Below are 17,891 nucleotides of genomic sequence, written 5' to 3' on the forward strand. Positions count from 1 at the left end.
GAGAGGGTGAGGAGAAGAGAGGGAGAAGAGGCGGAGAAACGAGGGAAAGAGAGGAAGAGAGGAGAGGGGCGGCGGCTGCCTCTCGCCTGCTATTGCTGTCGTGCGCCTCTCCAAGCGTTGCTGCTGTGCGAGCTGCAGGTGGTGCTGGCCGATGGTACCTGTAAAAGGAGGAGAGAAAGGGGAAGAGGAAAGGGGAGTAAAGAGACGGGAAGGGGAGAGAGGGAGGAGGAACAGAGGAGGCGGGAAGAGGGGGAAAGAAAACGAGAGGCAGAGACAGACGCGGGGGGAGACGGGAGAAGAGGAAAAAGAGGAGAGAGGGAGCGGTATAAGAGGGAAGAAGAAGAAGAGGGAGAGTCGGTTGGAGAGAGAGAAAAGGGGAAGGAAGAGAATTTTTTTTTTGTCTTTTAGGGTATTGGAATTTAGGATGAATAGGAGGTTAAATCTTGACCTTAGAATTTAATAAGAGATAAAGGGCTAGGATTTGATATAGGATTTAATTAATTAGAAAAACGGATGAGATCAAAAGATGAAGTCTTGAAGTTAGATACGGAATGACTAAAATTGTAATTAAAATTGGCTAGAATTGAAAGGAAGAGATGGCTATGATTGAAATAAGATTTGAATTTGAGTGGCTAGAATTGAAAGAAGCTAGAATAGAATGGGTTAAGATTTAAATGATTTTGAGGAAAATTTAAGAATTACTATTAAAATACCACGTATCTTAAAATATTTTTTTATATAATTGCAAATCACTTAAATTTTAAAATTCGAAATTCATTAATAATTTTAAAGTATTTAATAATATTTACAATAATTTTATAAAGTAAAACACACTAAAATATATAATTTTCAAGCAGAATCGACTAAAAATTTAAAACTTTAAGTAAATTTTAAAATAAGTATTTAATCGAATATAATCCTAAAAATGGTTAAAGGTCGGTCAAAATTGGGTGTCAACAATAATGGTGATAAATTTTTCCTTACTATTGTTGATGACTATTCTAGGGTGACATGGGTTTTTCTCTTGAGATATAAAAGTGAAGTTGTCAATTTTATTTCAGCCTTTATTAATCTTGTCAAAACTCAATTCTCAGCTACTATCAAAACTATTCGATCAGATAATGGTCTTGAATTTTTTAACAATCAATGCCACAAAATTTTTTCTTCTCTCGGTATTGTGCACCAAAGTACTTGTATGCACACTCTACAACAAAATGGTGTTGCTGAAAGGAAGCACAAACATCTTCTTGAGATAGCCAGGGCACTTCGATTTCAAGCTCATGTGCCCTTAAAATTCTGGGGTGACTGTATACTTACTGCCACTATTTTTATAAATAGACTTCCTTCTACTGTTTTAGTAGACAAGTCTCCTTATGAATTTTTTCACAAACATACTCCTAACATGCATCATCTCAGGGTCTTTGGATGCTTATGTTATGCTACCACACCTCTACTCATTGACAAATTTTCTCATAAGGCTATTCCCTCTATTTTCATGGGTTACTCAGATACACAAAAAAATTGTCGCCTTTATAACATTGCTACTGTGATTTTCTTTGTTAGTCGAGATGTCACCTTTAAGGAACACATTTTTCCTTTTAAACATCCTAAGCACACTTTCTTATCCTCTTTACCACCCTCTCATCCTTCCACCTTTCCCAAGTCTCCACCTGTTTTTCCCTTTCCATCTGATGATCTATTTCCTTCTGCTTCTCCTTCTCCTATTCCACTCAACCGTGTTCTCTCTTCTTCTGCTCTTGCACCCTCTCTCTTCTTTTGATCCACCAACTTTACCTTCCTTGCTAAAATCCTCCAGAGTCACCAAGCCTCCTACTTGGCATACTGACTATATTACCTCTTTCCACTGTTGCACATCCTATTGCTAATCAATTCAGTATTCCAACCTTCAGCAAACATATAAGTCTTATCTTTCCACTATTTTCTCTACCATTTCTGAACCTACTTCTTTTGAACAAGCTTCCAAGGATAGTAGTTGGATTCTGGCCATGGACCAAAAGATTCAGGCTCTTAGTACCAACAAGACATGGGATATTTTTGACTTACCTCCTGGCAAATCTCCAATTGGTTGTAAGTGGGTCTACAAAATCAAGTTTAAGGCTGATGGCAGTGTTGAAAGATACAAAGCCAGACTTGTTGCTAAGGGTTCACACAACAAGAAGATATTGACTACCATGACACTTAGCCTAACAAATTTATATACATTTATTTGCATGCATTCACCTAACAAATTTGCAAGCATTCACCTAACAAATTTGCAAATATAAAAAAATTTCAACGTTGTTGCAAAAATAGAACTGATACCTATTCCAAATAAAAAAGGGACAAAATAGAATTAGTGGACCCATAACTTTAGGGATATTCAGTTATTGAAACAGAATAATTGGATCCCTAATATTAGGAACATCCAACATTAAATAAGAAAAAAATTAGAGTATTTTTAATTAACACTTTGTCCTTATTGAATCCGTAATTTTAGGGGTATTTAGTAAGGAAATAAGGATAAAAATGGATGGGATAAAATGAAGTGAAATAAGGAAAAAGAAAGACAATTTTTTTTGACGCAAACTAAATGTATACGATACAAAAAAATATTGTATTATATATACTAAACTAAATGTATACGATACAAAAAAATGATTCTCTTTTTCCCCCTAGTTGTTCTGTTACAAACATCATGGTCACAGGCATACTCATTATTTAGGGATATGTACACGTACAACTAAGCTTTCATGCAAATGGGAGCTTTCACACCAGCTAGAGCAAGGACGGATGCTGGAATTCCCCACAACGATTCACCACATATTAGACCAGAAGCTACTGCTGGTCCAAAATCTTTTGCTTTCTGCTTGTTATACATTTGCCAACCAAATAGGATCAGTGACCCTAGACACATATCAATCGCAAAGTACCCTCCAAGGTAAAATGGTATCGCCATGCACATTGGACTCGGAATGAATCGATAAATTTCATATTTGGTCTCATATTTCTGCAGCAGCTGAGTCATTAGGTTGATTAGTATAGCAGCCAGAAAAAACCAAATAGAAAGCCTAACACAATGCTTTGGGAGACTTCCAAATCCTTCTACACCAAGTAGGGCAATTCCACGATACATGAGACCATATGGTGCCGGGTATGACCCTTCTGGATCACCCAATTTATAAGCACTGTTGAAAATCCAGAAGACAAGAGGGGTTATGACACAGCCCATGGCAGTTCCAATTAGTTGGCTAAAGAACATGGAACGCGGGGATGTAAGGGTTAAGTAACCAGTCTTGAAATCTCCCATCAAACCAGAAGCTGTGTCTAGTATGCTCATCATCAAACCACACGAAGCAAGTCCAGCAACCACTCCACCATTCTCCAAACCAACCCAATAACTAAATGTAAGGATTGCAATTTTACCATAATTTGATGCCAGGGACCAATCAGTGAGTCCGGCTCCATAAGAATTGCAGAAAGCCAAAATTGGAGCAACTAAATAGGCAACCAAAATGTGATACCATTTGAGCGAGTGGAAGATGATGGGTACGACAATGACAGATATGAGTGCAATACCAGCGTATCCCCCAATGACTGCCCAGTTAGGGATCTGGTCTTTCAAGAAATAGTCATTTCGTATCTTCTTGTCAAGATCATGTTCATCTTCTTCACCTGAATAATCGTTTTGAGGATCCCTCTTTGTGAAACTTGAGATTGTGACAACCAACATGTAAGCAAAATGGAAAAGACCATCTCCAAGCATCATGGCAATTGCTATAAATACCCTGTATCCTTGGATACCATGAAGACTAGTAGCAGATAATTTGGCAGAGTACCAGTCGCCTTTCTTTTCTTCGATCATTGGCCACATTATAGCCCATGAGACTATGGCACCAATTAGTAATGATATGTTGACCATGTAAGGGCAAAGCATACCAACTCCAACATATGTTGATGAGAAATCAAAATAGAACTTTTTGGCATAGGCTTCAGAACCAAATGTATGCAAGCTACCAAATCCACAACCTTCATCACGTGCAACTATCCACTGAACAGCTCCAAATATAAAGCTGAACCCAAATGATTGGAATAACGAACGGACTTGTTTCCTAGATTAATTAAATCATACTTAATATAACCTATTATATATTTTTTGCATATAATTAAATGAACTTACTTGGCAAGCTTAGCTCCTTTAGGAGTGTGGAAACAGTTGATAAGGTACGCAGTTGCAGTTCCACTTGGATATGTGAGCTTGTACTTCATTATCATCATCTGGTAGGAAGGAAGGAATCACACACACACACACACACATATATATATATAGAGAGAGAGAGAGAGAGATTAAAAGTTACAAGAAAGTAGAGTATGTAGATACCTTTCTTAGTGCGACAATTGAAAAGAGTCCGGCAAAGCTAACAACAAAAAGGTAAGGAAGAATCCAAGTAATGGAAAGCTTCTTAGTATTATTTGGTGTATTTCCAGCATCTGCCTGAGATGCTATATATGGACTCATTCCCAACATATAACTTGCTGTTCCACTGCTAAAAGCAATGCCATAAGAAGCAACGATGCACGTCTGTATGACGGTATTCTCCTGCCTAGTAAATGGTTGTTTCAACATACCAAACTTATCTATAACAGCAGTCCATGTTCTAATCCCAGCAAATCCAAGGAGACCAGCAGCCACATTCAGAGAAGGGATAACACCAGTTGTCAGATTGAGTTTGCAAACAATAAAGTTGAAAACAACGCTCAGGATCAATCCAGTAACCATTGCCCTCAATGTTATTTGTTTCTGCCATGCTGGAATAAATTCGTCCTTGAATGCTTTCTCTGTTGATTCCCATTCTTCTTCTTCTTCTTTAGCCATTCTATTCCAAACCCAAATTAATGTATCATCAAATGCACAAAATGCAGAGGCTTCTACCGCGGATTGATCTATATTAGTGATAGAGAGATCAAAAGAGAGAATCACGGAAGAATGACAAGTGCAATGTATACTAGTCTTCCTACAATTCAGCTCATCCCTTTGTTTTACCTCTTCTCTAATATAAACATCTTTTACTCATTTTTCTTTCTACCTACTAATTAGGGAAAAATGACCCGGATCTATTCTATCGTAAATGATACCCTCTGTCATATTTTTGAAATATTGGTGTCCATACCGTTCAAAAGTTAACCCTTCATTCTAAAGGAAGACTAAGTAAAGACACGTGACACAATCTTAACTTGTCGATTCGATATTTAAAAAATATTAGGTCGGTAGATGAAGTTATAATCACTAACATTCTATTTTTGCAATGTGAAAATAACTAAACAGTTTTTGCAATGTGAAAATAACTAAACAATTGTACCTGAGTTGCCTTTTTTTCTAATTAATATTAATTACATACTTGCAGTAATCAGTCAATATGATACGAATGTGAATTTTAATTAAGAAATTAGACAAAAAGTATCAATATATTTATGGAAGATAGCTATAGCTTTAACAAATTATAATAAACCAATGTATGTTGATTAATAGCAGACCCTTGCCTCTCCTCCCCCTCTCTCACACTCCCCCTCTCTCATGCGACTAAATAAATGTGAAGTTGTATTTTTGTATCAAATGTATTTCTTTCCATATGAATACATTAGGCATTTATCCTCTCAAGTGTATCCAATCAAATAATGATGAGAAATTTGCATTGCATTTTATATCAATTGTATTTGAAAAAATTAATTTTGTATTCAATAGTATTTGTAATCAGTTGATTGTATTTGTATACAAATCCGTTTATATTTGTATACAAATTAGTCTGTATTTTCCCTTTATATATTCTAAATCAGCAAAAATATACAACGAAAACACTCTCTCGATCTCGCTTGCCTTTTCCTCCCTTTCCCGATCTCTCCTTTCTTCTCCTAATGTGTATTCATTTTGATACAAGCTAGTTTATATTTGTATTTTTTCCTCCAAAATCAATGAAAAAATACATCAAAGATAAATGCGTAGCAAATCAAAGTATAATTGCAAAGTGTAATTAGTGAAACTGAAACTGTAGCTATGAAGTCCTATTTAAGGACTAATGTTTGCTGTTTTTGAAACTTTCGCAGCATATATATGCTAGATAAAGAAGTCACTGCTAACACATACTCAATATATGTTACTTTTTTCTCCACTTTACGCGTTCATTATATTTTTAAATAATTTTTTAATATTTTAAATTGTTACTTATTGTGATTTATAGTAATTTTTACATAATATTTTATTAATTATCCCAGTTTATTTAATACTTGTTAGTTCCTCCAATTTATGTACTAATGATCGAATTTAGTCACTTCAAAGGTTGAAAATTGATTATGAAATTACTAAGAAAATTAATATTGCACAAAGGTTTGAACCTAAGACCTCCCACACATATATTGAAGCACCAACAACCAAGCAACAAGCAACTATCAGCACAAAAAGACAAAATTACGATCATGAAGCTGGCTGCAAAACTGCTGCTTTTAAAATAAGGAAGAATTTTATATTTATTATATCTAATAAATATAAAATATAAATAAGTTGATCTGATACCTCTTTATCATTTTCATGTGTATTTATCTTTTTTCTTCATTTTATAGGCCCTTTTTCTTATTTAAATTAATTGTTTTTTGTAAGGCAAATCACTTAATTTATTAAAAAAAGATATATATTATTAATAGAGGAACATTTACCACAAAAATCCTTCGCATAACAATTTACAAGTGTTATTATTCATAATTCACACCTTTCTAATTTTTACTCTTAGTGTTGTTTTTTGACCTTATTTAAATTATAAAATTATACATATTTTTTTAATATTTAATACATTTTTATTTTTACTATTATTATTTAATTTGTTTATGAGGAGTAATTACCCATGACATACACATTTTTAATTTTTAATTTTAATAATATCCAATACTCCCACTATTTTTAGGAATAATTAGAGAAATTCCACCTTTAGTTTGTTATTACCATTTTCCTCTTTAAGTTTCACAAATCTTCAAAATCACTCATTTTTCTCTCAAGACAAAAAAGTCATTTATGTATTTGACCCTCCATTAATGTATCCGATCCTATTTTTAATGTATCAGCACTTTGATTTTTTGGCTATTAATGTATCTGACCCTCCATTAATGTATTCGACCCTATTTTTAATGTATTAACGCATGTATTCAACCCTAATGTATCAATGCTTTGATTTTTTGACCATTAATGTACCCGGACCCTCTTTTTAATGTACCACTACATATATCCAACACTTTTTAATGTATCAGCGCTTTGAATTTTTGGTCATTAATATATTCAGATCTTCCATTAATGTATCCGTTTGAGGGATTTATGTAAGTATAAACTTTAAAGGAATAAATAATAATTTTATTTTAAAAGTATGTGAGTTCTGTAATTTGTTCTATTTGGCTATTTACAGTGAATTAGGATATCTATAAGGATTAAAGTTATTGTGTAAAGTTAACTTCATTTGAAAGTCTTACTAAACATGAGATTTTAGGTTAGAGTTCAATCAATCTAAAAGAAAGGGATATTGATGGAATGTATGTGTCCACTATCAGTTAACGAATCAGGTCCCTTGAAAGAAGAAGAACTGTTAGGATCTAATCCACACACACACTTGATGAATGAAGCACACAAGAACTTTCAAGAGAAAGAGATGAGAAATCTAGAGAGAGAAAGAGAGAAATCAATATTTCGTGGTAACACCCAGTGAGTAAACTTCCACGGCGGTGGGGTATATATATTTGTTATTCAGAGTATTTTAGGTTACAGAGAATAAATAGTACAACCTAAAATTTGGGTCGGGGCGCTGCCCCGAACCCTCCCTTCGGATGGGGGGATTCATGCCCCCCATAACCCCCTAGCAACCTCACCGTGGAGGTTGAACCGCGAGAACATTAATATATGACAGTACATTAAATATTAATCAGGCTCCACAACCTAACAAGAACAATAGCTGAAATAATAGCAGATATTAAAGTAAATGGCGGGAAGTAAAATCTACACAATGTTTTACGTGGAAAACTCTTTGTTAAAGGGAGTAAAAACATGACCTATCACACATGATTTTCAACTGTTTGCACTAACCTCTTCAAGCAAAAGTGAATCACAGTTACAACCAAAGTGAGAAAAAGTTATTAATCTCACAACTAATTAATAACTCTATTACTTAACGAGCCTAAGCAGATACGACACTGCCACTAAGTTATCCCCACAAATAACTTAGATTTTACTAACTGGATATCACACCTCCCACTAAACAGGGTCGCTTCAACCCCTAGGCCACTAAAGTCATCGCTTCGGGCCCATATATTTTTGGTCCCTCATATTTAAAAAAACAATTACTATGAGTGTTATGATTTCTACTAAGTAAATTGCACATGAGATGAATTTCATAAGAAACAAATTGATGAAAATATGAATAGTGAATTCACAAAGTCGCTTGAAGAATCTCTTAGAGTAGATTGTTGTAATGTAGAGTAGAACAAACTATTTTTTCACTTCAAAATAGATTTGAACCAATTGAAGCATATGAAAATATTTTTAATTTCTTATTTAGTGGTACAATATTGAGCTAGATGATGAGAGTTTTTTTAAAAAAAAATGTCTTAACCTTGAACTTTCTTTAACATGTAATAGTTATTCTAGTATTGATCGTTACAATTAGAAGATAATGATATAATGAAAATACTCAACCAAAAAAAAAAGACTTAATTCTTTTCCAAATACACATATTACTTTTAGAATAATATAAACAAAGTGTAACTGTTGCCTCAGCCGAAATAATTTTTTCAAAAATAAAAATTGATTAAGTCGTCTTTAAGATCAACAATGCCTCAAATAACTATATTATCATTTGAAAATGAATTGTTAAAAAAAAATTGATTATACAACATTGCCTAATGACTTCACATATAAAATAGCTAGAAAAGAAGATTTTAAATAAATGTATATATGATAAAATAAAAAAACAATATTATGGCCCCTCTCTTAAGTTTCTTTTTAGGCCCCCAATGTTGTTGAGTCGGCCCTGCCACTAAACCACCTAACTCTAGATGATTTAGAATTTGACTGAGCACATACAACACTACCCACTAAATCATCCCACCTAGATAACTTAAAATTTGACTAAGTAGCAACAATGTTGCCCACTAAATCAGTTGACCTTAACTGACTTAGACTTTTAGACGCACTGAACATCAATCTAATTCCTTTATACATTAGGAATAGATTTACAATGTAAGCACAAAAGATATAATCCTAAGACAACTAGACAGTTTGCAGCTCTATCAGGTCTCTACTGCTTTTGAGGATAGTATTTCTTGAAGATGACCTTTTCTTTTGAGCTTTTGGATATTCTGAAATCCAAAACCTTGTTTGCCAAAATTTGGCGTTGTGTTTGGAGAAGAGACTATTATCAAAGTGGACACAAACCCTTGGCATAAGGACATTTGTTGAAAGCCTGGTGTCATGAAAGGATGTGCACCAACCACGTCAGAGTTGGCAGCCATTTGGCAGCTATCTTTTTGTATTTTCTCGTTCGCAGACTTTTTGTGACCAATCCCTTACTGCGTTCTTTAATGCTCGAGTTCTTGAAAAAGACTTGCTAGCGTTCTTTCTTCTAGAATGAATGAACCTAATATGTTGTTTGTCATGTTGAAAATATCAACTATAAAGAGTTATTAACCGTTGGATAAACAACCTATTCGATACGATGCCGCCTTACCTACCACTGACAGGACAACTTTATAACTGTACACCATTATGCATCAGATGGATAGAACTTTGTAAGGGACCGGGTCCGTGCATTTGTGAGCCAATGAAACAACCAATCTCGTCCACTCTTCTTATTGGTGCAGTACATTACACTTTTCACGTACCAGCTGGCATGACAACTTTACAGTTGTACCCCCGAATGAATCCGTACGAGAGCTCTCGGCCAAGGACTGGATCCGTGTATTTGTAAGGATCATCAAAACACCTAGAATATAACATGCATGACATCCTTTAAGATTTATTAGAAATGGTCAACTGGCCAAACTAAAATTAATTAGGTTAATGTAAAGATAAAATGTATGAAAGTTGTCTTAAATTTGAAAATTGAAAGATGGTCTTACGAGTTGAAAGATACTCTTTTTGACTGGATCCCTGTATTTGTAAGGATCATCAAAACACCTAAAATATAACATGCATGACATCCTTTAAGATTTATTAGAAATGGTTAACCAGCCAAATTAAAATTAATTAGGTTAATGTAAAGATAAAATGTATGAAAGTTGTCTTAAATTTGAAAATTGAAAGATGGTTTTATGAGTTCAAAAATACTCTTTTTGCCTGGTAGAAACCAACTTATATTCAAAATGGTTTATATATATATATATACATACATACATACATACATACATACATACATACATACATACATACATACATACATACATACATACATACATACATACATACATACATACATACATACATATATATATATATATATATATATATATATATATATATATATATATATATATATATATATATAAAAGTGAGAAGCTTTTAACTTAAAAGTTGAATTACCAATTTGTCCTTATTTTATTCTTAAACTAAATTAAATATTAATATATAATTAATTTAATATTAAATATTCATATTTAAATACATGCATCTAGACACTTTTTAAATACTAAGTAATAATTATATTATGTTATACTAAATACTAAAAATAAGAAGGTGTAAAGTCAAACTTTGAAAGACAACATTTCATAGAAAATTGTGAGGAATTGGTTTTTAAAAAAAATAAAAAATAAAAATTATCTATTCTTTCTCTATAATTAGTGTGGTTAAATAGATAAATTTGTTATCCTTTCTTTATAATTAGTATAATTAATTGTATTGAATTATTAGTAAAAACAATCAACCTTTCCTCTCTCTCATGTCTAAGATTACTAGCTTCTAAAAATTAACTTAAACAACTCTTCACCTTTTCATCTTATCCTATAATCTTTAGCTATATATGTGTATCATGAAAAAGTAATTATTCTTTATCACTTACCTCTTGTTGATGTGAATCATTAGGCAATTTTTATGTTTATTTTTTGTTTTAAATATTAATATTTGTTTGACCCAAATTAGAGTGATATTTTAAAACATAGTTTTATCTTTACCATTTTAGATATTTTTTTTTGGATACGGGAGAAGGTATCATCAAGAACTCTACTCCTTATGTATTTCTTTTTTTACTATATATATTGTTAGAATTAAAGTCTTAAAAAGGATATAAATGTTGTATTTGTTCTTATCTGTTTAATTTTTTTTGTATTTTTAACCGATTTATACTTCTTTATTCAATCTACTATGAAATTATGAATGTTATAACTCTACCTTTATTAGTGCTGAAATTACTAATTTATGTCTTTTATATTCGTTTTTAAATGTACTTTTATACTTTTTTTTCTTTTATCCTTTCCTTACTAATGTAGTTTCTTTAAGTAAATACATATAGGTGTACTTAGAGCGCAATGAGAGTTTATTAAGGATAAATCATATAGGTATATTCATATTATTTGATGCTATACTAATCTTATTATTTTTCCATATTGTTTACTTGATGGTCAATGTAATATTCGATTATTATGAATTTTATTTAATGAATAAAATATAAATTAGTAAAACTAATATTTTTAATGTCAACATTTTCTATATAATAATTCAACTAGGACAAACGTGCAACGCGCATTCCGGGAACTAGTGTGTGTGTATATATATATATATATATATATATATTGTATCTTCTTTAAAATAAAATTGTGAGGCTAAACAACTGTAACTAATACTAAAAATGTATCGGTCTATTTAGAAAAAAGTATGAGTTCATTATCAATTTCAAATAAGGATCTTTGATTAGTTATACTCTCATGATTAGTCAAAAAAATCGTAGGTAATTAAAATATTTTCTTTTCCTTTTAGTATTAATTAAACACGACTCTGAGAACAAGAAGATATTTTTTATTCAAGTTATTAAACTAGATGTGATTGGCTAACAAAGTATTCAAATATACTGTAGATCGAAATATGCTACAACTGATTGTCTTAAATAATCATATAAGTGATCACAAATATTTATAGCACCCCTTAATGAGAGAAACGAAGAGAGAAATGAATGTAGGGCTCAAGATTTCGTCTTTTCCTCCATTTTCTTTTCGTTGGAATTAATGCATCCCTATATCCCTCTCAGCAACTTGGACGTTCTGCACCTTATCAATATTTTTTTCCATAAGCTTTCATTCATGTTAGTTACTTGAAATCCTGATTATACATTGTCGAAAAAATTTGTCATCTGAATTGTATTTTAGGTGGATGTGAACTATTAAGTTTATTTGTTTTATTCAAATCATCTCACCACAAATATTACTTTCAAGTACATGACTCAATTATGATGCAACTGTTAATCGGCAATGATCTAGATGTTATAAACCTCTCTGCAACTTGGACGTTCTGCACCTTACCGATATTTTTTCCCATAAGCTTTCATTCATGTTAGTTACTTGAAATCGTGATTATACATTGCTGAAAAAATTTGTCATCCTAATTGCATTTTAGGTGGATGTGAACTATTAAATTTATTTGTTTTATTCAAATCATCTCACCACAAATATTACTTTCAAGTACATGACTCAATTATGATGCAATTGATAATCACCAATGATCTAGATGTTATAAACCTCTCTGCAACTTGGACGTTCTGCACCTTACCAATATTTTTTTTATAAGCTTTCATTCGTGTTAGTTACTTGATATCGTGATTATACATTGCTGAAAAAGTTTGTCATCTGAATTGTATTTTAGGTGGATGTGAACTATTAAGTTTATTTGTTTTATTCAATCATCTCACCACAAATATTACTTTCAAGTACATGACTCAATTATGATGCAATTGTTAATCGGCAATGATCTAGATGTTCTAAACCTCTCTTCAACTTGGACGTTCTGCACCTTACCAATATTTTTTTCCATAAGCTTTCATTCATGTTAGTTACTTGAAATCGTGATTATACATTGCTGAAAAAGTTTGTCATCTGAATTGTATTTTAGGTGGATGTGAACTATTAAGTTTATTTGTTTTATTCAAATCATCGCACCACAAATATTACTTTCAAGTACATGACTCAATTATGATGCGATTGTTAATCGGCAACAATCTAGATGTTATAAACCTCTCATTAACTTGGACGTTCCGCACTTTACCAATATTTTTTTCCATAAGCTTTCATTCATCTTAGTTACTTGAAATCGTGATTATACATTGCTGAAAAAGTTTGTCATCTGAATTATATTTTAGGTGGATGTGAACTATTAAGTTTATTTGTTTTATTCAAATCATCTCACCACAAATATTACTTTCAAGTACATGACTCAATTATGATGCAATTGTTAATCGGCAATGATCTAGATGTTATAAACCTCTCTGCAACTTGGACGTTCTGCACCTTACCGATATTTCTTTCCATAAGCTTTCATTCATGTTAGTTACTTGACATCGTGATTATACATTGCTGAAAAAATTTGTCATCTGAATTGCATTTTAGGTGGATGTGAACTATTAAGTTTATTTGTTTTATTCAAATCATCTCACCACTAATATTACTTTCAAGTACATGACTCAATTATGATGCAATTGATAATCACCAATGATCTAGATGTTATAAACCTCTCTGCAACTTAAACGTTCTTCACCTTACCAATATTTTTTTATAAGCTTTCATTCGTGTTAGTTACTTGATATCGTGATTATACATTGCTGAAAAAGTTTGTCATCTGAATTGTATTTTAGGTGGATGTGAACTATTAAGTTTATTTGTTTTATTCAAATCATCTCACCACAAATATTACTTTCAAGTACATGACTCAATTATGATGCAATTGTTAATCGGCAATGATCTAGATGTTCTAAACCTCTCTTCAACTTGGACGTTCTGCACCTTACCAATATTTTTTTTCATAAGCTTTCATTCATGTTAGTTACTTGAAATCGTGATTATACATAGCTGAAAAAGTTTGTCATCTGAATTGTATTTTAGGTGGATGTGAATTATTAAGTTTATTTGTTTTATTCAAATCATCTCACCATAAATATTACTTTCAAGTACATGACTCAACTATGATGCAATTGTTAATCGGCAATGATCTAGATGTTATAAACCTCTCTGAAACTTGGACGTTCTGCACCTTACCAATATTTCTTTCCATAAGCTTTCATTCATGTTTGTTACTTGAAATCGTGATTATACATTGCTTAAAAAGTTTGTCATCTGAATTGTATTTTAGGTGGATGTGAACTATTAAATTTATTTATTTTATTCAAATCATCTCACCACAAATTGTACTTTCAAGTACATGACTCAATTATGATGCAATTGTTAATCGGCAATGATCTAGATGTTATAAACCTCTCTGCAACTTGGACGTTCTACAGCATACCAATATTTTTTTCCATAAACTTTCATTCATGTTAGTTACTTGAAATCGTGATTATACATTGCTGAAAAGTTTGTCATCTAAATTGTATTTTAGGTGGATGTGAACTATTAAGTTTATTTGTTTTGTTCAAATCATCTCACCACAAATATTACTTTCAAGTACATGACTCAATTATGATGCAATTGTTAATCGGCAATGATCTAGATGTTATAAACCTCTCTGTAACTTTGACGTTCTGCACCTTACCAATATTTTTTTCCATAAGCTTTCATTCATGTTAGTTACTTGAAATCGTGATTATACATTGCTGAAAAAGTTTGTCATCTGAATTATATTTTAGGTGGATGTGAACTATTAAGTTTATTTGTTTTATTCAAATCATTTCACCATAAATATAACTTTCAAGTACATGACTCAATTATGATGCAATTTTTAATCGGCAATGATCTAGATGTTATAAACCTCTCTTTAAGTTGGACGTTCTGCACCTTACCAATATTTCTTTCCATAAGGTTTCATTGATGTTAGTTACTTGAAATCGTGATTATACATTGCTGAAAAAGTTTGTCATCTGAATTGTATTTTAGGTGGATGTGAATTATTAAGTTTATTTGTTTTATTCAAATCATCTCACCACAAATATTACTTTCAAGTACATGACTCAATTATGATGCAATTGTTCATCGGCAATGATCTAGATGTTATAAACCTCTCTGCAACTTGGACGTTCTGCACCTTACCAATATTTTTTTTCATAAGCTTTCATTCTTGTTAGTTACCTATAATCGTGATTGTACATAGCTGAAAAAGTTTGTCATCTGAATTGTATTTTAGGTGGATGTGAACTATTAAGTTTATTTGTTTTATTCAAATCATCTCACCACAAATATTACTTTCAAGTACATGACTCAATTATGATGCAATTGTTAATCGGCAATGATCTAGATGTTATAAACCTCTCTGTAACTTTGACGTTCTGCACCTTACCAATATTTTTTTCCATAAGCTTTCATTCATGTTAGTTACTTGAAATCGTGATTATACATTGCTGAAAAAGTTTGTCATCTGAATTATATTTTAGGTGGATGTGAACTATTAAGTTTATTTGTTTTATTCAAATCATCTCACCATAAATACTACTTTCAAGTACATGACTCAATTATGATGCAATTGTTAATCGGCAATGATCTAGATGTTATAAACCTCTCTTCAACTTGGACGTTCTGCACCTTACCAATATTTCTTTCCATAAGGTTTCATTCATGTTAGTTACTTGAAATCGTGATTATACATTGCTGAAAAAGTTTGTCATCTGAATTATATTTTAGTTGGATGTGAATTATTAAGTTTATTTGTTTTATTCAAATCATCTCACCACAAATATTACTTTCAAGTACATGACTCAATTATGATGCAATTGTTAATCGGCAATGATCTAGATGTTATAAACCTCTATGCAACTTGGACGTTCTGCACCTTACCAATATTTTTTTCCATAAGCTTTCATTCTTGTTAGTTACCTATAATCGTGATTTTACATAGCTGAAAAAGTTTGTCATCTGAATTGTATTTTAGGTGGATGTGAACTATTAAGTTTATTTGTTTTATTCAAATCATCTCACCACAAATATTACTTTCAAGTACATGACTCAATTATGATTCAATTGTTAATCAGCAATGATCTAGATGTTATAAACCTCTCTTCAACTTGGACGTTCTGCACCTTACCAATATTTCTTTCCATAAGCTTTCGTTCATGTTAGTTACTTGAAATCGTGATTATACATTGCTGAAAAAGTTTGTCATCTGAATTGTATTTTAGGTGGATGTGGATTATTAAGTTTTTGTTTTATTCAAATATTCTCACCACAAATATTACTTTCAAGTAAATGACTCAATTATGATGCGATTGTTAATCGGCAATGATCTAGATGTTCTAAACCTCTCTTCAACTTGGACGTTCTGCACCTTACCAATATTTTTTTCCATAAGCTTTCATTCTTGTTAGTTGCCTTTAATCGTGATTGTACATTGCTGAAATAGTTTGTCATCCGAATTGTATTTTAGGTGGATGTGAACTATTAAGTTTATTTGTTTTATTCAAATCATCTCACCACAAATATTACTTTCAAGTACATGACTCAATTAAGTTGCAATTGTTAATCGTCAATGATCTAGATGTTATAAACCTCTCTGCAACTTGGACGTTCTGTACCTTACAAATATTTTTTTCCATAAGCTTTCATTCATATTAGTTACTTGAAATCGTGATTATAAATTGCTGAAAAAGTTTGTCATTTTGAATTGTATTTTAGGTGGATGTGAACTATTAAGTTTATTTGTTTTATTCAAATCATCTCACCACAAATATTACTTTCAAGTACATGACTCAATTAAGTTGCAATTGTTAATCGGCAATGATCTAGATGTTATAAACCTCTCTGCAACTTGGACGTTCTGTACCTTACAAATATTTTTTTCCATAAGCTTTCATTCATGTTAGTTACTTGAAATCGTGATTATAAATTGCTGAAAAAGTTTGTCATTTTGAATTGTATTTTAGGTGGATGTGAACTATTAAGTTTATTTGTTTTATTCAAATCATCTCACCACAAATATTACTTTTAAGTACATGTTTGGAAAATTACTTAGGAATATCACTTATTTTAATCCTAAAACAAACATAAGTGATATTCCTAAATAATTTTTCAAACATGGGTGACTATCTAGAAAAATTACTGAGTGATCCTCACATCAGTCTTCATCTGAAAGGGAACCCCTGTATTTTCACAAAGTTGTGTGATTACGACTGAAAATGGGAGCAAAGTTTGTTCTTGCCTGGCCCTCAACAGCCTCTCAGCCACAATGACCAACCCTACATTAATTCTCCCTATCAATAATTACACGCACCAACACAACCTTCAGATGTCGAAGGATGGACATGTTTTAGATATATTAAAATTTTAGATAGTAATTATGAAGAAAAAAAATTAACTTGAACCTTGGCGCTAGAATTTAGAGGTAAATTTTATTTTAAAAGGTACAAAATGAATAAAATAGATAGTTTTTTTCAGTTCCATAGTTGAAAAATAAAGAGAATTAAAAAAAAAAGGAATGGGGGGGGGGGGGGGGGGATGAGAAAAAGAAATATAGAAGGATGAGAAGAGTTACCATTCAATATATGACATTATCATGGTTTGACTTTCAAAGAACAATCTTCCAAACAAAGCAGTGGACCCAGATGAGAAGTCGTCATAAGAAAAGGATGACCCAGCAAAGACTATACCATTTATTCCATCACATACAAGATTGGCCAGAGCATCATAACATAACTAGCATCTTAATTGCAAATAGTACTTTCGGATAGATATTACTATTACAAAATTAT

General features: G+C 31.8%; 1 protein-coding gene across 1 annotated transcript; it reads right to left on the minus strand.

Annotated features, from left to right (window-relative positions):
- Positions 1-2,593: 2,593 nt before the first annotated feature.
- LOC101249312 (probable metal-nicotianamine transporter YSL7) lies at positions 2,594-5,413 on the minus strand. The gene is made up of 3 exons (XM_004231419.5): positions 4,379-5,413; positions 4,178-4,275; positions 2,594-4,109 (listed from the first exon to the last, which is right to left on the minus strand). Exons 1-3 carry the CDS (start codon positions 4,871-4,873, stop codon positions 2,741-2,743), a joined length of 1,962 nt encoding a protein of 653 aa, XP_004231467.2. The 5' UTR covers positions 4,874-5,413; the 3' UTR covers positions 2,594-2,740.
- Positions 5,414-17,891: the final 12,478 nt, after the last annotated feature.

Source organism: Solanum lycopersicum, chromosome 2, assembly GCF_036512215.1.
Source record: "Solanum lycopersicum chromosome 2, SLM_r2.1".
Lineage (NCBI taxonomy): Eukaryota > Viridiplantae > Streptophyta > Magnoliopsida > Solanales > Solanaceae > Solanum > Solanum lycopersicum.